General features: G+C 36.1%; 1 protein-coding gene across 1 annotated transcript in view; it reads left to right on the top strand.

The window, feature by feature from the left end:
• Positions 1-22,156, top strand: part of LOC120355187 (cadherin-23-like) — a 65,288-nt gene that overhangs the window by 7,334 nt on the left and 35,798 nt on the right. Inside the window, 8 exon segments of the mRNA XM_039443514.1 lie at positions 817-913; positions 3,203-3,367; positions 5,146-5,388; positions 16,953-17,041; positions 17,462-17,619; positions 18,551-18,735; positions 19,845-20,037; positions 20,039-20,066. Coding sequence (XP_039299448.1) covers positions 817-913; positions 3,203-3,367; positions 5,146-5,388; positions 16,953-17,041; positions 17,462-17,619; positions 18,551-18,735; positions 19,845-20,037; positions 20,039-20,066 — 1,158 coding nt within the window.

Genomic DNA, 22,156 nt, shown 5'->3' with positions numbered 1-22,156 from the left:
TTGAATTTCTTACTACTTGGATATTGAACTAATTCAAAATAATAATATAACAAATTAAAGTGGACGATCAAAACAAATTAATCTAACCAACAAAAGTGCAGACCGAAACAGAGCACTGAGAGCAATGAACTGAGCACACCCATGATGCTTTGCAACCTTCAGATGCCCTGTGATTGGCTTAACTGGAGAGTGTGAGTCTTGCTGCAAAACATCGACTGGTAAATGTGATACAAACACAATACACAATACGAACACAGCCATATAAATAACTCAATTTCTCAAAAAAATGGAGAATGTGACTTTTGCATCTAGGCCCCTCATTTGTGTAATTATGATATTTATCCACTATGAAGATTTCTTGCTTTTTGTTTTCTGTTTCTTTTTCATTCATTTGATTTATAATTTAGGTATTAATTTAGTTGCTTTATTGGAATTGTAATTGATATTTTGGCTTCATTGTGAAATGTTGTATGATTAAGGTATATTTTTATTTATATTTTTTTCATGTTACCAATAACATCGTGGGTTAAGTGGAAGAGGGGGCTCTTGTTGCCTAAACTTCGCCCACATCACTTTTTGTAATGTTGTAAAGTGAAAATGAAAGACAATTATCTATCTATCTATCTACGTTTAAATATGAAGATTAACGCCGATTAACAAAACGACCTCAACGTTAAAGTTAACCGACCTTTGTGCAACTGGGAGTAGGTTTTTAAATGAATGTTATAATTTTATGTATTCTATGTAGATGACTATTGTGAATGTTTTCTGTTGTATAGCCTGTAACAAAAAATAATGAGTTGGATTGAATTGAAGGTGGTGCGGCTGCTGGACAGGGAGCGTGTGGAGACCATCCGGCTGGCGATCCGGGTCGAGGATCTGGGGTCGACTACCGGTGTGCAGACCGATACCGGTAAGAATCAAGAATTTATCTGTCATAATATTTTACAAAATATATCGACATCGTTAAGCGTCTTCATGGCTCACAGGTCTCACTCTCTGTGTAGTCAAATAATGTCATAAGTAATGAAATTAATGGAAATAGATGTGATATAGCAATTGTTGTAATACTTCTTAGTAAAATACATACAATACTAGTACAATTTTTCTTTTAGACTCGACTAAAGTGTCAAACATAACACAAACATAACAAACTTCACTCAGTTAAATCATAGAGAAACAATAGCGTAAGTAGATAACCCATGGTATAGGGAATTTATGTCGCAACTTTTACTGTTATCTCAAGCCGATTACTGTCGATTATTGTCAATTTTTACTGTGTTGTTGGGGTGATAGTGTATGAACGGCACAATTTGAGAGACTACCAGCGTCACAAAGCTGCTTAGGAAAGAACTACGTGAACTATCGGCTTGGGATAACAGTAAAAGTTGCGACATAAACGCACTATACTATGGGATATCTTATGCTATCGTTTCTCTATGGTTAAATTCAGTGCGACAAGCCATTGGATGAAAACTGGTGTTGCTTGATGAACCTCGTCAAGGTTTCCATTAAATTTTAAAATTGGGCATTCTAATTTTAAATGATTCATTGTCTGTGCCTCAGCGCCACATTCACGTACAGCAGAGCTAGCAAATAATGTGATTGATAAAGTTGTTTTCAAATAGATTAAGGTACTAGTAATTCTATGTACTATTTACTTGAATATGTAATTGCTTGTAAAATGTTTTTGCTTTGGAAATAAAGGGTTGGATTGAATTAAACTTTGAAGTTGTCCTATTGAAATAAATGACTAATAAGTAAATAATACATTTCAAAGATTCGCTATTGATATTGTAAAACTGGTCCATACTGAAATAAAGACACGGATTTTGTCAATTTATGTGTATTGTTTGTAGGATCATGGTTTCTTGGATACACTGGTCACATTACAAAGCTGACTTATACTGTGCGAGTATCGAAAATACATGTGGAATGGACAAAATGAAAATGTTCTTATTTCATTTAGCCAATTATTGAAAGAAATCCCAAATTGTCAAAAAGGTCAGCGTTGGCGAAGAGCACTTTCAGAAAGTGTCGTGAATCTGGGAAAACGAAAAGATTAGATTTTTACTGAAGTCGTCAAGGATTTTTGTAGGATATACTTTGTTTCGTTGGAAGTTTTTGAGCTACTGTATTTTTAACGTTCAAAGTTCGAACAAAAAATAGATATAAAAAGGGAAGCATTGGACGGCCTAAGGTTTTATGCTGTGTGATAGACTTACTGCCTATCTCTGTCGTGAAAGGATATCTTTGTTTCTCTTCTTTTTGACCGAAGCGAAGCTGAGTTCTTAGTTTCGACTCGATTGGCTTTTGTCTGTTTGTTTGTTTGTACCGCAGTTACAGTCGCAGTTATTGTCCGATTTGAATGAAATTTGGTATGGAAGTTCTTTGAAACAAGGCGCAGAAACGTATGTGTAACGATTTTTGGTAAGACCTATGGTTTTTTGTAATATTTACAAAACCGTAAACTAACCTCAAAAGTTACTTTTTCGTATCTTTGAAGATACAGCAATTAATGTTCCCACTTTTTCGATTTGTGAGCATTAACATCCTGCATAGGCATAACAAGCCATAACATTGAATCCACTTTTCATGAATCCACATCATTAGCAACCTCCTGTCATTGTCACCAACAAACTCATCTTATTTAGAATCATTTTCCATCTCACCATCGTCTGTGAGACGATTCATCATCTAGATTGTCTACTGCATATTCCATTTTTCCGTCAGTTGACCGATTTCTTATAATTAATTATTAGAAAAGTTGTAATATATGTTTATATTGTAAATATGGAGACGATATAAAGGTGTCCCTGCAAGCAGTGTCTCTAGCATTTTCAATGGAGAAAATAATAGATGACATGGCTAAATCTTCACAATATACTGTACTTACTGTACTGGCCCTTCTCATTAGATTGAAAGTTGTATTCATGAGCGAGGTCTACTGTTCGCAGAACTACTAGTTCAACTTTATTAACATATATTTAAAAAGATATAATACTTGGAATACTGTGTATTCCAAATTAAGGTTTGAAGCAGTTTTGGGCAAATGCCTGTTGTTTTTAACTGGATTGTATTTTTTGCATATGAATAAATGATATATTTTTGGAATCGCTCCACAACTGACAAAACAAATTAAAATTCGTTTCAACAGATGAAAATTTCTTTTTCATCCCACTGTTTTCTGTTTTGTTTACAGCCGTCTTAACAATTGTAATTGAAGATGAGAATGACAACAATCCTCAGTTCCGCAAACCATTCTACCGACGCTCCATCACCGAGAACAGCCAGAATGGGATCACCATTGTCAACATTGTGGCTGATGACGCCGATAAGAATCGAACCATCTCGTACTCTCTTGAAGGTGAATAAATTTTATTGAACTCAACATTAGAATAAATGTTATTTTCCTCGAAATCAGTTTGATCAAAATTAGTGAAATAATCATTATGCTCATTTGATCGGATTACTTTTATTTGCTTACAAAAAAAATTATTCAATGTAATATATATTATTTTTTAGTGAAATAAGCATCAAATAATAAGAAAGATGCTAACAGAATTTTTGGTAAGCTTCAAATAAAGACGTATATACGATTGGATGAATCAATTTGAGCTCATAAAATGATTTATTTGTGATTAAGATAACCCTACTTTGGAGAACTTAATGAAATAGATTTATGAATAAAAGAGTATTTGGGCTAGCACTAGCACCTGTTTTCTGTTTCTTTTCAATGTAGTAATTTTCTTGACCTAATAATGAATATTAATAAGAAAAATAATTTTGCTGGTGGTTTTTTTGTTGATGTAGACTTTGTTTTAAAGACTGTGATTGAATGGATGAATTTTTAGTGATAAATAATGTATATCAATCAGCAAGTTTATTATTAAAAAAATTTCTTGACCTAATAATGAATATTAATATGAAAAATAATTTTGCTGGTGGATTTTTGGGTGATGTAGATTATGTTTTAAATAAAGACTGCGATTGAATGGATGAATTTTTGGTGATAAAAAATGTTTATCAATTAGCAAGTTTATTATTCAGAAAATGGGTGGCATGCCAAATGACCTATCCCAATTTGGCCGAAATTAATATTTTGTCGCAAAAGATCGAAAATTGAAGAATCCCAAATGGTAGAATTGAAACTTGTACTTTCCCAAATGGTCGAATCCCAAATGAATCTCAAATGGGATTCGACTTTTTGAGAATCGGTCAGATGGGAAAATCAAATTTTCGACCTTTTGCGACAGTTGAGATTTTCGGCCAAATGGGATTACTATTAAAACTTTTCGATCATTTGGGATTCGACCATTTGGGAAAGTACAAGTTTCAATTCTACCATTTGGGATTCTTCAATTTTCGATCTTTTGCGACAAAATAATAATTTCGGGCAAATTGGAATCGGTCATTTGGACCCCACGCAGAAAATGTATATATTATCACATTCGGTTGTATCATGTTAGGTTTCTTGAGTTTTTTATTGTATGTTTTGGCAGATAAACTAAATTTGTATTACATCTCTTTTCAGTGTGAGAGTCTTACAAAATGTGATACAACTGTAGCTCACGTTTAAATTATTGAGGATTGAAGAATAATAACGTAGTATGTTTTTAACTATTACGGCTTCTTATGTCGCAAAAATAGGGTTTCGTGGGCAAGTTCGTGAAGATGGAAACAGATTGAAATATTATGATTCTATGGTATCTCAGGATATCCGAACCACTTGGAGTGTTTAGTTGAAACCCTGTTATAATGAGTAGTTTGCGGGTCACGACTGGGCCGTGTAAGGATCATCACAGATCTTGTCCTGCAAAGGCATGGTTTATGATGACGATAGTGTTAATAATGATAATATTCGAATGGCTTTTATTGGAGGGGAGTCCCTGATGGAAGTTTCACCTCACCTGAATATATCAAAATATTCCAAAATTAGATTGTAGTATCGTTGAAAATAGTTAAAATACGGACTATTACTTGCAGTTTGTCATGGATAGTGAAATAGATGAGTAGTGAAATAGATGTAAATATATCATTTAAGCCGTCAATGGGCCTTACGACTACACCCATCCGATAACACGGGAGTGACCTGGTCATAAAATTGTATAGTTCAGTTGATAGTTTGTTTGTTGCGTATTGTAGGCCCTCAATCGATGACAGACCTGGTTCACCTGGACAGGGAGACGGGTGAGATGCTGGTGGCCAGCCGCATAGACCACGAACAGGTGGCCTGGCTCAACATGACTGTGCGTGCCACCGACTCAGGCGTTCCCTCCCGCTCCTCCTTCGTCGACGTCTTCATTCAGGTGCTCGACGAAAACGACAACAATCCGTACTTTGTCGGAGAGACCACCAATATCACCATTCGCGAGGATACACCTATCGGTGAGTGATCGAAAACATGAGAATGTATATTAAAAATATATTATTCTACTATTTACTGTTCTAGCCCACTAAAGCAACGTGTTGAAATTCATCTACTAAAAACATTAGCTTAACATTTAACATTGAATGAAAAAGACTAAGAAATTGTCAAAAACCACAGATTTATTGATACTTAGAAAGACCGGTTTTGGTTATTACACCATTCTCAATCTCTGATAAACTAAAACATTTTTTAGTTTTAGTTTATCAGAGATTGACAATGGTGTAATAACCGGAACCGGTCTTTCTAAGTATCAATAAATCTGTGGTTTTCGACAATTTCTTAGTCTTTTTCATTCAATATGAATAATTACCATAATATCAACTTCTCAATTATACAACAAATAACATTTAACAGTAACATAACATAACAACATACCATAACAACCAAAGACCTTAAAGAGATTGTAAAATCTGACAAAGCATTTTTTGTAACGGTTCCACTTGTTACTCGTTCCGCTACTACGTAGACATCATGTCGTCATTTTCCGTCTGCGCTGTCTGGTGACGTCACAGTCACGGTTCTACGGCACTGCTATAATCAAGTTGGTTTTTTATATTATTCATCGTGTTATTTGTCATTTCAATTTTAATATTTGTACTATTCGATTTTTTGGAATTTATTTTGTCTTTAGGCATCTTACTTTCTAGATCACAACCTCGTGTGGGCGTCTATTGCCATTCTTCTAACAATTGGCTTCACCTCTTGAAACTCAAACTTTCAAGTTCATCATCTCTACCGTTTGGAAATCATTCTAAAAATTCCACAACTTGAAAGTCGGATTATTCGTTTGGAATTCTACATGCTCCTGCTCACATTTCCACTGGGGGATTTGCCTGCTGTGGTGGACGCTTCCATTCTTGTCATCGCATGGCCAGATCACATCGTCACTTGCTGATGTCCTGTTCTTTTGGGTACTGCGGATTCCTTGCCTGTCTGCCTGGCTGCATCTCTTCTTCAAATCTTATTCAGGTTACGTAAATCGTTCTATTCAATTTTCATTTACGCATGTTTTACATAATTGTTCATAAATTGCTACAGCGTTTCGATAATGGACCACGCTCTCTATTTCTAAGTCAAACAGTTTTATGTGCATTTTTACAATTTTTGTAGCTATCATTCAACTTTTTCGGCAATTAAAAACATTTAATTGTCCATACTTTTGGCAATCGAGCCTATCTTCATGAATTCAATATGCTACAGTGCATGTCTCATTGAGAGCACTGGCCTACATAACATCAAGGTTATAATATTTACTTCATTCACTGTATTGATGGCTACACTTGGCTTGCAAGCACATTCACATATTTGAATTGTTCAATTAATGTCTAGCTTGACATTAAATTCATTGAAGGCCTATGCCGCCTATATTAACGTAATCTATATTAGTAATTATTTCACTGTATTGATAGCTACACTTGGCTTGCAAGCACATTCACATATTTGAGTTGTTCAATTGATGTCTAACTTGACATTTAATTCACTGAAGGCCTATGCCGCCTATATTAATGTATTCTATTTATTGAGCACTATCTACAGCTTATTGTCATTTATTACTATTCCTTTTGTAAATCATTGAGATTGAATTTTGCAGCAGTAACTTTTTCATTATAGCACTCAATTTATATTCACAATCCAGGTATCATTAATAATACCTTTTCGATTATTGTCAGGCTTCAATGGTCATTAATGTCATTGACCTAATTTCATTTAAATTTTGTATTTCTCTAACGTTTTATCACATGTTGTAATTATCCCAAGTTTTTTCGACTCAATCTACTTACAATTGTTTTTGTATGTGGCCATCTGCCTATTATTATTTTATTATTATTAAATCTCATCTTGTTGACTCATTTTGTCTTTTATTGGCGTACTTACAACACTTCAAGCTATCAGTATTTTTATGCACAGAATTCAAAGATTTATTTGTAGGTATTAATACCAACTATCATTCACAGTCCACTGCCCTGACTTTGGATTCTGTCATAAAAATTGGTCCTCCGGCCCGTGCATTCTTGATCCAGTGTTTATCTAGGATAATTGTTAATTGGACTAATTGGATAAAAATTGGTCCTCCAGCCCGTTCATTTTTGATCCAGTGTTTACCTAGGATAATTGTTAATTTTTATTACTCATTTCTTGGTCCATTAAACCTTAGGGTTTCAGTGACCGTGTGCCTAATAGTCTAACTTGACGCCAATGATTAGGTCCCACACTAGAGTATATTTTATTCCATTGTACCTTTGTATGTTTGTATTGTTTAATATTAAGCATTCACACACTTGTTTCAAATTTTCAGTACTGGCTGCAACTCAAAGCACGCTGCGACGTGTATGCACCAGCTATCAACTATCTTGTACCCTGAGAGACTGAACCGCACTGAACTGGTCACAGACGGCTATTGCGCATTGAGAAAACAACACACGGCAAACTACACCGCCTTGCGAGCTCGCTACTTGACTTGCCGCACAGCAAGCTTGATACAACTTGCCTCAAACGCACAGGCGTGCCTCTCTGCATACTGGACCAGCGCCCAAAGTTGCTTATTGGCGCAGCAATCGCATTGCTACAGTGCAGTATCGTTTCGTTCACTCAGGTTTTTCTGTTAGTTTTTAAGCATGTCCGATCATGAGAAAGATTCACTTCCTGAGCCTTCTGCTCTTTCCAATGCAAGAGACAATTTACACCAGGAAATAGATTGGTTCATGACCAACTATAACGATTATGTTGTGGACACTGAAGCCACTTATTATCAATTGTTGACTGTCAAAAACGAACTAGGTTCACTTAGAATTAAGTATGATAAAATCCATGAACAGTTATGGAATTCAGAGTTGCAAGCACGAGACACTTCAACTCATTTTGAAATACTTAATAAGTTTATCTCCATTACCTCTAAGTTAAACTCTGCATTAACTGCTTTTGAAAGCAGACAACGCAACAATGAGGCCACTGCTGGTGCTTCCCAGCGGCCAACATCTCAAAACTCACATTTGGCAAATTTTCAGTTGCCTCAGATTCCGCTTCCACGCTTCAATGGGGAGCTTTCAAAATGGCAAGCATTCTCAAGTGCTTTTACCAATATTATTGGTAATCAGGATAATATTAATGACTCATTGAAATTTTTCTATCTTCGTCAATCACTCAGTGGTGAAGCTCTTGCTAGAGTGGAACACATTGAAGCTGACGAAAATGGTTTTCAGCTTGCATGGAACCTCTTAAGGGAGAGGTATGACAATAAGAGATTAATTGCTGCCAGGCACGTCACGGCAATTGAATCTCCTCCTACTATAAAACGTAGCTGTCCGCAATCATTACGGGCATTCATTGACTTTTGCAAGTCCCACATTACCGCGCTTGAAGCGCTTCAACTTGGAGTCCAAATCAAGGACTTATTGTACATGCACAAAATGTTGTTGCAGTTGGATACTGCTACTGTTCGAGAATGGGAAAAGAGTGTTGGTATACACGACATTCCCACCATTGATAAATTTTGGAATTTTTTGGAATCACAATGCAAAATCATGGAAGCTGTTGCTTCAAGCTCAGCTAACCATCATCAAGGAAATGTACAGCAAAGTACATCCAACTCGGTTGGTGCTCATAGCAAGCCGAAGTTCAATCAAAATCAATCGAATGTTCAAGCTAGGATGCAGGTTACTACCTCTTCTATGTCACCTTGTAGTTTTTGTAATTCTGTTGGTCATTTTCCAAATCGTTGTAATGAATTATTGAAGTTGCAGGTTACTGATCGTTGGAATGCTGTCCGTGACAAAAGGTTATGTTATAATGTTACTTCAAATGTTATTCATTCTCAATCTTTTGCTCCCTCCAAGGGTAAGAATGCTGGTTTGAATTCCGTCATGGTTCAGAATGCAGAAACAACTAAACAAGCTGTTTCTCATGCAGAACAGCCTCAGAAGAACTCTCATGTCACAATGAGCTCCACTTCGTCACTGTGTTTGCAACAGCAATCAACTGTCGCCTTGTTACCTACTGCCGAAGTTTTGGTTCAATCTTCTAGTGGGAAATTTATCAAAGCAACCGCGCTTTTAGATTCTTGCTCTGATTGTAATTTGATGTCAACTAGGTTGGCTGAAAAATTGTCACTTGTTACTTTGTATTCGGACACTTTGATTCATAGTGTAGGTGAGAATAAGACCAAATCATCTATTTCTCATTCAGTTTGCTTGTCTTCATCTGATCGTTCATGGTCGGTTGAAGAAAATTGTATTGTAGTTGATAGCATATCATCTAATGTTCCTAGTGTGAACATTGATCTTTCTAAAATTTCAATTCCTGTTGAACTCAAATTAGCGGATCCATTGTTTGATCAGCCTAAGCCTGTAGATTTGTTACTTGGTGCTGGCATATTCGCATCTGTTCTTCAGCCTGGTAAATTGTATCTAGCTCAAAACGCTCCCATTCTTCAGAAAACCAGTCTAGGTTGGGTCATATTTGGTTCTTGTAAAGCTATTCGTCCTATTGCAGCACCTCGGTCGTGCCTCCCTGCTTCGCCTGTGGCCGCTCCCCGTAGGGTCATGTCAAATTTTCTAACTTCAAATGATGTCTCTCATCAGTTAGAGAAATCAGTTCAGGTATCAGTTCAGGAAATCAGTTCTCAATCAGTTCAGGTATTAGCTACCACTTCTTCTCATAATGATGTTATCTCAGGCATAATCAATAGTTGCTCCACCTATCACAAAATTGTTCATACAACGGCGTATGTTCTACGGTTCATTCATAATTGTAGGAAACAAAATTCAGTCGCTCCGCGCTTTGGTCAATTAGCTATCTCTGAGATTTTAGAAGCTGGAAATTTAATCTTCAAATCCATTCAAGAAGAAGCTTTCTCTGCTGAACTTAAAGCATTGCGTCAAAATCAGGAGCTATTGCCTAATAGCTCTATTAAAGCCTTGTCACCATTCATTCACTCAGATTCACTGCTCAGAGTTGGTGGACGTTTGCAGAATGCAAATGCTTCCTTTGATTATAAGCATCAAATATTGTTGCCTAGCAATCACAAATTCACTCGTGCATTGATTGTTGCTCACCATCTAAGTCATGCTGGTGTGCAGGCCACCATGGCCAGTGTAAGACAACGATTTTGGTTTCCTTCCACCCGTCGCACCATCAAAAGTGTATTGCGGCATTGCATAATGTGTTTTCGCTTTTCGGCTCTTCGTTCTGAGCAAATCATGGGTAGTTTACCAGTGGCCCGAGTTCAGGCTAATTTTCCCTTTTATAATTGTGGTTTGGATTACGCCAGTCCTATTTCCATCCGTGTAGGCGGCCCCAAATCTCGTACTTTTTCTCCACCACTCTTCAGAAAAAAGACCCATTCCTCCACCACTCTTCAGAAAAAAGGCAAATGGTTAAACAATTGTGAAAATTTGAAGGTCGGCACGATTGTCATCTTGAAGGATCCTGGTTCCGCGCAGTCCACTTGGAAACTGGCACGCATTACTGAAGTCCATCCCGGTAAGGACGACAAGGTTCGAGTTGTCACTGTTCTCACTCCCTCCGGCACTTTTAAGAGAGCTATTTCGAGTTTAGCACCTCTTCCCATTGATGAGGATTCTTGTTAATCCCCTTGCTCTTATGGTTCATTTCGTATTTTCAGGTTTCATTGTTTTTTCCCCTGGTTCTCACATGGGGCCCAGTTTTCAATTTCCAATTGCCTTGCCAGATTTTACATATTTCTTCCTTTTCTTATTGTGCCATACCCCCATATGACACAAGGGGCCCAGTTTATGTAAAATCTGACAAAGCATTTTTTGTAACGGTTCCACTTGTTACTCGTTCCGCTACTATCATGTCATCATTTTTCGTCTGCGCTGTCCGGTGACGTCACAGTCACGGTTCTACGGCACTGCTATAATCAAGTTGGTTTTTTATATTATTCGTCGTGTTATTTGTCGTTTCAATTTTAATATTTGTACTATTCGATTTTTTGGAATTTATTTTGTCTTTAGGCATCTTACTTTCTAGATATTTGCTACTTTTTCACCAAACGTTTATAAACGTTTTATTTACGTGGCTGACATTTCCGCTTTCCTTTTGTTGCTAGAGCGTCGGTCTGTCTTCTTGTCTTTCAATGGTTCCTAGTCGGTGAATGCACTTACGCTCCCGGTCTGAACTTTTTCATCCAAATTCATCTAGTTTACAGAACGTTTTCAAAAGTGAATTACTCCTTCAAATTAACTCGTTTATTCTATTCTTAAATTGTGATTCAATTATTCATCGATTTCTTCACTTATTTACTCGGATATACATTGTCAAGAGTGCAATCTCGTGTGGGCGTTTAGCGCCATTCATCTGATCTACGGAACGTTTTTAAAAAGTGAATTACTCCTTCAAATTAATTCGTTTATTCTATTCTTCAATTATTCATCGATTTCTTCACTTATTTACGCTGATAAACTTTGTCAAGATCACAACCTCGTGTGGGCGTCTATTGCCATTCTTCTAACAATTGGCTTCACCTCTTGAAACTCAAACTTTCAAGTTCATCATCTCTACCGTTTGGAAATCATTCTAAAAATTCCACAACTTGAAAGTCGGATTATTCGTTTGGAATTCTACATGCTCCTGCTCACATTTCCACTGGGGGATTTGCCTGCTGTGGTGGACGCTTCCATTCTTGTCATCGCATGGCCAGATCACATCGTCGCTTGCTGATGTCCTGTTCTTTCGGGTACTGCGGATTCCTTGCCTGTCTGCCTGGCTGCATCTCTTCTTCAAAATCTTATTCAGGTTACGTAAATCGTTCTATTCAATTTTCATTTACGCATGTTTTACATAATTGTTCATAAATTGCTACAGCGTTTCGATAATGGACCACGCTCTCTATTTCTAAGTCAAACAGTTTTATGTGCATTTTTACAATTTTTGTAGCTATCATTCAACTTTTTCGGCAATTAAAAACATTTAATTGTCCATACTTTTGGCAATCGAGCCTATCTTCATGAATTCAATATGCTACAGTGCATGTCTCATTGAGAGCACTGGCCTACATAACATCAAGGTTATAATATTTACTTCATTCACTGTATTGATGGCTACACTTGGCTTGCAAGCACATTCACATATTTGAATTGTTCAATTAATGTCTAGCTTGACATTAAATTCATTGAAGGCCTATGCCGCCTATATTAATGTATTCTATATTAGCAATTATTTCACTGTATTGATAGCTACGCTTGGCTTGCAAGCACATTCCCATATTTGAGTTGTTCAATTGATGTCTATCTTGACATTCAATTCACTGAGGCCACTGACGCCTATTAATTGTTCTATTGATGTCTATCTTGACATTCAATTCAAGGCCACTGACGCTTATTAATCGTTCTATTGATGTCTATCTTGACATTCAATTCATTGAAGGCCCATGTCGCCTGTATTTAACTTGGACAATCTTTACATTGTATTTAATAGCTACCCTTAGCTCTTAAGTGTCATTTTAAGGCCACTGACGCCTATTAATTGTTCTATTGATGTCTATCTTGACATTCAATTCACTGAGGCCACCGACGCCTATTAATTGTTCTATTGATGTCTATCTTGACATTCAATTCACTGAGGCCACTGACGCCTATTAATCGTTCTATTGATGTCTATCTTGACATTCATTGAAGGCCCATGTCGCCTGTATTTAACTTGGACAATCTTTACATTGTATTTAATAGCTACCCTTAGCTCTTAAATGTCATTTTAAGGCCACTGACGCCTATTAATTGTTCTATTGATGTCTATCTTGACATTCAATTCACTGAGGCCACCGACGCCTATTAATTGTTCTATTGATGTCTATCTTGACATTCAATTCACTGAGGCCACCGACGCCTATTAATTGTTCTATTGATGTCTATCTTGACATTCAATTCACTGAGGCCACTGACGCCTATTAATCGTTCTATTGATGTCTATCTTGACATTCAATTCATTGAAGGCCCATGTCGCCTGTATTTAACTTGGACAATCTTTACATTGTATTTAATAGCTACCTTTAGCTCTTAAGTGTCATTTTAAGGCCACCGACACCTATTAATTGTTCTATTGATGTCTATCTTGACATTCAATTCATTGAAGGCCCATGCCGCCTATATTAACGTATTCTATATTAGTAATTATTTCACTGTATTGATAGCTACCCTTGGCTTTACAAGCGTATTAATATCGACCAAGATATTCAATTTTGATAGCTACCCTTGGCTTTACAAGCGTATTAATATCGACCAAGATAATCAATTTTGTTGATAGCTACCCTTGGCTTTACAAGCGTACTAATGTCGATCAAGACATGCAATTTTTTATAGCTACCCTTAGCTCTTAAGTGTCATTTTAAGGCCACTGACGCCTATTAATTGTTCTATTGATGTCTATCTTGACATTAAATTCACTGAAGGCCCATGCCGCCTATATTAACGTAATCTATATTAGTAATTATTTCACTGTATTGATAGCTACACTTGGCTTGCAAGCACATTCACATATTTGAGTTGTTCAATTGATGTCTAACTTGACATTTAATTCACTGAAGGCCTATGCCGCCTATATTAATGTATTCTATTTATTGAGCACTATCTACAGCTTATTGTCATTTATTACTATTCCTTTTGTAAATCATTAAGATTGAATTTTGCAGCAGTAACTTTTTCATTATAGCACTCAATTTATATTCACAATTCAGGTATCATTAATAATACCTTTTCGATTATTGTCAGGCTTCAATGGTCATTAATGTCATTGACCTAATTTCATTTAAATTTTGTATTTCTCTAACGTTTTATCACATGTTGTAATTATCCCAAGTTTTTTCGACTCAATCTACTTACAATTGTTTTTGTATGTGGCCATCTGCCTATTATTATTTTATTATTATTAAATCTCATCTTGTTGACTCATTTTGTCTTTTATTGGCGTACTTACCACACTTCAAGCTATCAGTATTTTTATGCACAGAATTCAAAGATTTATTTGTAGGTATTAATACCAACTATCATTCACGGTCCACTGCCCTGACTTTGGATTCTGTCAGAGATATAGACCCACAATGCCAATGCCTACTAAATGATGGCTCTTACTTGAAATTGAAGCCCGCCATTGGGGTATTTTAGTACGAGATATTATATATATGTATATATTTGTAATATTATAGATTTAAAAGGCATTGGTATGTAATAATCTTATCGGTTGCCCCCTCAATGGCCGATTTCAATTCCAAGTACGACACTAGCGCTGCATGTGAGTCTATGCATCTTTAAGGTCTTTGATAATAACATAACATAACAACAGTAACATAACTACATAACATGACAACATAAGGTAACAAAGTAACTGAACATAACATTAATGCCATTTTAACAGAAATTTTATTGGACTTGAAAAATGTATTTCTTCTTAGGCCGGTTGCAGACGAACCACTATCGCATATGGGATGTGGGACCACATACCACAGAACAATACAACTAACGCTGAGAGTCTTTCACACTACATTTGAGAAAACGCTTATTAGTGCGAATGTGGTACAGAAGCTAGGGGAAGCGTGGTGCTCAAACCAGTGGTACCACAATCGAAAGGAGAATAATCGCTACCACAGCGCGCAACACCATGTGGAAGCATCACTGCCATGCCTGCCAATGCATTCCATATTCCCTGCGTTTGTGGTACCACAGAAGGAAAATAGTACCTTCCACAACCCACATGTGATAATGGTTCGTCTGCGACCGGCCTTATTGATGAATTACCCAATACTCTACAGACTAAAAATAATGACATTTGATTTTTGACGTGTGTGCAGAATGATAAGATAAGATAATTAATAAGATAATTTATTTTTGTCAAAGAACAATTACAAAATTGCATTAGACAATGTCAGATAATTTAAAAAAAACATTACATTAATAATTTGGGTGGAGACCCACTCAATACAAATTTATACCATCTAGGTAACTCATAAATAAGAAATATAATCTTATACACATACTAGTAGGTCCTATAATATACAGTATTTTATAGAACAAACATTAATTGAAGGAGTTTTCATAAAATTCAGTCAAACTATAAAATGGGTTGTCACTTAGGAATTTGTTTATTGCCTTTCTGAAACTAGGATAAGGTAGATCTCTGACATATGATGGCAAATGATTAAAAAGTCTTATTCCCACATTAAAATGGCTTCTCAAAGTCCTTGATAGCCTTACTTGAGGAATATGTACATTTCTATAGCTCCTCGTATTATGATTGTGCACATTAATATTACAATCAAGGTTTCTTTCCTTCAATTTTATATACAAAAGCAACGTATATATATACAAACAAATGACAGTCATGACTCTAGTTTTGACAAATAGCGGTTTGCAGTGAGCTCTCACATTTGAGTTAGTTACTATTCTTATAGCTTTTTTTTGCAGAACCAAAACTTCAGACACCCGTGAACAATTTCCCCACAGAATAACACTGTAACTCAAGTGGGAATGAAACAAAGCATAATACACATTTAAAACATAGTTGAATGGAACATGATATTTTAGAGTCTTCAACAAATATATAGACTTTGATAACTTGCTGCACAGTAAATCAATATGATCAATCCAAGTCAGATGGTAATCTATTTGTATTCCTAATAATTTGATTTTTTTTACAAAATTGTTTGACAATTCATGTCTATTATTCAATGTGAATATTGCATTTTGCGTCTTGGATTCATTGAGGAGGAAACCATTTTCTTTGAACCATGAATTAGCCTTGTCTATTGTTTGATTAGCAACTCTGTTGAGATTTTGGAAATCTCTGTCAATAGTTAGGAAAGAAGTGTCATCAGCATACATTATGGTTTTAGAAGATGTTAAACACTTGGGTAGATCATTTATCATTACAAGGAACAACAGTGGTCCCAGAACAGAACCTTGTGGTACTCCAAATTTAAGATAAGAAATGGCAGATAGTTTTCCATTGACATCAACTATTTGTGATCTATTCTCCAGATATGACCTAAAAAAATCAAGACACAAACCACGTACTCTAAAGTGACTCAACTTGTGAAGGAGTATTGAGTGATCGACACAATCGAAAGCCTTGCTCAAGTCACAGGCAGTCATCTGAGCAAGGCATTAATTCTCGAATGCTTCTATTATTTGATCGATAATTGTAAGAACTGCCCCTGTTGTGCTTTTACCCACCCTATAACCAAATTGGGAGTCACTTATAAGGTTATAACTATCGAAGTAGGTACACATCTGAAGCTTTACAACATGCTCTAAAATTTTTCCGAAAATTGGAACTATGGAGATAGGCCTATAATTTTTTGGTGTAAGTCTGTCTCCATTTTTTTTAAACAAAGGTACAAGTCTCGAAATTTTGAGTTTTGTTGGAAAAACTCCTTGTTGTAGACACAAATTTATACAGTGAGTCAATTCAATGATTTGAATTACAATGTATTTAATTCTTTGATTGAATGTAACAAGTTTAATTTTTCGGCTCTATAGACGTTTCCAATATTGATACATGTTTTTCATTTTAGGCACTGAAATAGGTAGAATTGAAGCCATGGATGCGGACTCTGGTGACTATGGGAAAATAACATATCTTCTGGATCGTATTTCATCTCTGGTACTCACCAGTCATTTGAACATTTCTCAATCAATGACTGATTCATTCACCTCGAGCTATTAAAGAGCTATGAAAATATTTTTCGATCAGTAGTACCTCTGTATTATAGATAAAGGAACAGATGAAGATTAAACAAAGTGTTTCACCACTTTGTTGGCTTTTGCTCCATTGAATAAACGCAAACGAAATTTCAATCATTCATCAAAATAATATTAGAGGAGGACCAACAGGAACAGCCCAAAACTGTTCCTCCCCCGAATTTTGATCAATATACTAGTCCAAAAAAGGTTATGTTTCTCAATTTGTTTAAATTTGTGTCCAATTTACTGAAAAGTAGAGTCAATGTGAATAAACAAAAATAAATTCATATTCAATCTGCAGTTATTGTGCTCTTTTTTACTGAAATATGTTATTTTGTAGGGTAAGTTCCAAATCAATCCAGAAACGGGTGTGCTGAACATATCAGATCGCCTGAACAGAGAGGAGCAAAGTGCCTACATGTTGGTCATTGAGGCCTGGGACAACTATCAGTTCGGATACGCTAGCGGCGAGAGTCGCAACGCTTTCAAGCAGATTGTGTAAGTATTCTCATTTTAAATGATCTCTTTCAATAAATGTATCACTCTATTCAGAGATTTTGTAGAATTTTTCCATGATGAAATAACGCTTCCAAGCAGATTGTGTAAGTATTCTCACTTTAAATGATCTCTTTCAATAAATGTTACTCTCTATTCAGAGATTTTGTAGAATATTTCCATGATGAAATAACGCTTTCAAACAGATTGTGTAAGCATTCACATTTCTTTATTGAATGAAGCAAACAAACACAATATTCAGAATATAAAATCAGGCTACGCCCAAAACTTCTTCGATTTCCTTATTTTGTCTCAAATAGTACAAATAGTTTATTTCCATATACATTTATACAATACCTTATCTTCAATTATATTTTTTGATAAAAAGTATTCAACTGTATTCAGATGTTCAGTGGAATGTTTCCATGATAAATTAAAACCACAGTATGTTGTCTGTTCTACTAATGACTTATTATCACAAAGCTTTGTTTTTCGATGGTCCAGACATCATCTTCAGTTGGGCTTTGACTGGGTTTTGTGAAAAAAACTTATCACCAGTAGAAAATGCGCTTTATTGTTGAAAAGACAAATAGAAATTGTTTGTGTTTTCATTATGAAAAAATACCACATCACCCACAAAGCAACTATAATGACAAAATATTTTTTTTTATTCCAATAGGCTCTATACAAAACTATTTAATTGAACTATAGTGAGGTCCACTACCACGTTTTAATAGCAGTGGAGAAAGATAGGAGAACAGCGTTGCCGATTCTCTGCCTTGTCATTGCCTTCTCTATAGGATAGCTGGTACCAGTATTTCGGCTCTTGAAGAGTTGAAACCAGTAGTTTTGCAATAAAATAAAGGGTACTTGATAATTTTCTTCGTGTTTTATCCTCCGATGTATTATTTATTGTTAAATGTTGGTTTTGCAGAGTGAACGTATTGGACGTGAATGACGAGGCGCCGGTGCTGGATCGCTTGCCTGAGCAGTGCGTGACCGTGACTGAGTTCCACGATCCCAGTGACGTCATCACGCAGCTCAAGGCCACAGATGCTGACGATCCCAACACACCCAACAGCTGGGTGCAGTTCTCCTTCATCGCTGGCAATGATGATGGTAAATCACATATCTGAACCAATTACCATGTCTCTTGCTCTATAGGTGCGTTTTCAACCCTGGTATCTGGAGAAAGAAACGGTGAAACTGAATGTCTCTTTGATGAATCTCCGTAAAAGGTACAAGTATTTTTCTCAAACACTCCGGCCAGTACCTCCCACAATCAATTTGTAGGTTTGACATGGTATAAAGTACAATCGCCTCATCATGGTTATAGTTTAGATGGTGTAGTTTGTAAATTTTCGGCTCAACATTTTTTTTAATTCAATATAATTGAAATTATTAAACTTACGTGTGTTTTTACAGCTTCTCACAACATTCATCTATAATTTTGCTTTATTGTAAGCTATTGTATATAAGTGTATAAGCCAGTATATATTGTAATCTAATTAAATAAACTACTCAATCAATCAATCAATCAAACATTAATCAATTCATAATTGTTATCACTTGTCAATTATTCTCAAGAATATTCTCGTACCTACAACATTAATCAATTCAAAATAGTTATCACTTGTCAATTATTCTCAAGCATATTCTCGGACCAGAAATCTGAAGGGCGTGACATACATATAATTCTCTGGACTTCATTTCCATTAAAATTTTAAAGAGGAATAGTAAAAGCTAAGCTTATTTTTCTCTTTCAGCTTATGCATTTTCTGTATTCGTTGTATTGAAATTTATACATATTAATAAAAACAATATAACAACTTGATACCCTTTATTATTGAAAATATTTCAACGACTAGTTTCGACCCACATAGTGTTTTTATGAAATTTATACTTATGAATGCACCGTACTGTAATCCATATATGTGGCATGGCCCACTGTACTATTTCAATTATTTATCGGCTTAATAATCGGCTATTTCCATGATATATGTTTATGAATCATTGTAATAATTGTATTGATAAATAAATAAATGAGTTATTGATCATTCCATGTATTTTGACAGACAATTCCTTTACTCTGATAAGAGTCTCTGGAAAGCAGCAACAAAGCATCAAAACAAATCTCAGTGCGTAGTTTAATGCCCTTTGATGAATTTTATTGAGTTCTTTAGAAATACTATCGTACACTATTGAAATTTTTGATTGTGTGTTGACAGGTCTCTTCCAGATCAAGCCGGTGGACAACTGGTCAGCGCATGTGTTGAGCACCGGACCACTGAAGAAGCGCTACGGCAATTACAGTTTAGTGGTGCGCGCGCAGGATCTCGGGATGCCGCCAAACTCGGTGGTCGCCAATCTGCACATCTGTGTCACAGACTTCAACGACAACGCACCACGCTTCCTCAGTCCGCCGCAATATCACCATACGCGTCGCTGAGGTAGGTTCACGCTCTTGTATAGTCAGTGAAAATGATTGGACGGTTTTTTCCACCACCTCCTATAGTAAATAGTACGAGGGTCAGTTTTTCAACCTCCGATCACATATCATGAGACACAGACAAGCGACTCTCACAGAACTAAACAGCTTGTCATCTCTATGGAACGCCCTGTGATCGTTACGGCCCAATCGTCAATTGTTGTCGAGATATAGACCCACAAACATGGCCTTGTTTTCCTAGTGCCACTAGTATTTCCTAGTTTACACATTGCCAATTTGCAAGACATATTGTCAGAAGACAACTGACCGGCATGAAATGCCTTCGTCTGAATTCGTCAGGTTAACTGCCTTGCCAATTGTCCTGAACTGTCTCCGGGAGTAGACTGAGGACAGTCAATTGGGCCCAGCAAGCCTTCCCACCACCACTCGAAATCTCAGTTGTCGCGACAATTGGCACGTTGTGAACGGTGTAGTTCAGTAGCCCCAATACCTACTATTACTTCAGACCTCACAACTGAAGCTATGATAAACTGTGACGTCATAACATGTAGATCGATGATCTACCAGCAATAAGCAAGTGAAATAAGGGCGCATCTGCTTGTTATCGCATCTGCTCTTACACATATTGATCGTGCAGGACACATCCTGTTTTGCAATAGTCAGACATTATCGAGTATAGTATCTATTATAAGACTATTATTTCTTCTGGTGGTAAATGATGGTCGATTTTCTTACCAAATAATAAATCTTTTTATTGGGAATATCCCGCAGAATCAAATAATAAATCGACTCCCACTAGCCTACCACACCGAGGTGAAGTGAATCCTGCATTATCAGCCGATCAACGTCACAAGGAGAAGTAATAGATCGTATAAACAGCATTAGAATTAAACTCGGTACTCGAAATATTTACTATTTTGGTTCAGCATTTTGCCTTCATACAACCTATAGTACTTATCAGAGACCTGGTTCGCATGGATTTGCTATTCTGTCTGTTGTTTCATGCGGTCTAATATCTTTCCCAACCACGGCACAATTATTGGATTCTAAATATATTAGTCATCATTTGGAGAAAAGGTTCACTCCTAAATTACTATCTCTGTCTGATCCTAGTGACAGCATAATTCATACTCAGCAGATTCAAATTGAACTGCATTTTATTATCAAATTGGATTTAATTCCATCTCACTGTAATATAACCACCTACAGTGTTAAGTTAGAAATTCAGATCCCTTACTTCGGCTACCTTTGTAGACCGCCAAACCCTCTATTGAGCAAATTAATTTTTCCAATCTATCTCATCCATACACCAGTCGTTCTACTTAGATACTCTGAATTAAATGATACCGATAGTCCAGTTAAACAAAGGCTGGTCAACCTAACCTACAACTACATACCGCTAAATCATAACCTCAAATACTGTAATTGTTCAATTATTTTCTTTAATCCAACCATTTTAATTATTAATTCCCTTTTTTACTGGACATCCACCCCCCTCCACGGAGCAAAATAGGCTGCAATATTTGCCAACACAAGGTAAGACCTACTATACGAAGTAACCGTACTCATGGTTGAACGATTCTAATCTTAGTTTATTGTCTTATGATTCAAATTATATATTTCTGTGTCCCCCCCATGGAGTAAGATATGACACATGTCCTCCCCATGGAGCGGATCTGTGACACATGACGCTTCAACGTGGACTGGATTGTGACAACATGCAGGCAGTGATACAAAAATAATGCATCAAGTTTCTTTCTAGGCCGTTATATTCTGTCGATACCGTAAGTGAGTGAACGAGTGCATGTGTGGGACCATTCAGCTGATCTCACGAGAAGTAAAATTCAGCAAGAAAAACTTATTTTCGTTTGTTTCTCTTTTTTTAGAAAACATGTTTACTTCAGAAAGTCCAAAATAGTAACTAGATGCTGTTAGTGTAGAACTACATATAGTATATTAAAAAATATTGTAGCAAACATTCTAAATCGAATTCATAGTATATCTATTTGAAAATTATGATGTATTTGTTTTTTGAAGTGTGAATAAATTGTTATTATGATGAGTGATAGTAGGTTAACCTAGATTTTGATT

The sequence above is a fragment of the Nilaparvata lugens genome, chromosome Y, assembly GCF_014356525.2.
Source record: "Nilaparvata lugens isolate BPH chromosome Y, ASM1435652v1, whole genome shotgun sequence".
Classification (NCBI taxonomy): domain Eukaryota; kingdom Metazoa; phylum Arthropoda; class Insecta; order Hemiptera; family Delphacidae; genus Nilaparvata; species Nilaparvata lugens.
This window is presented reverse-complemented; position numbering and strand designations above follow the sequence as displayed.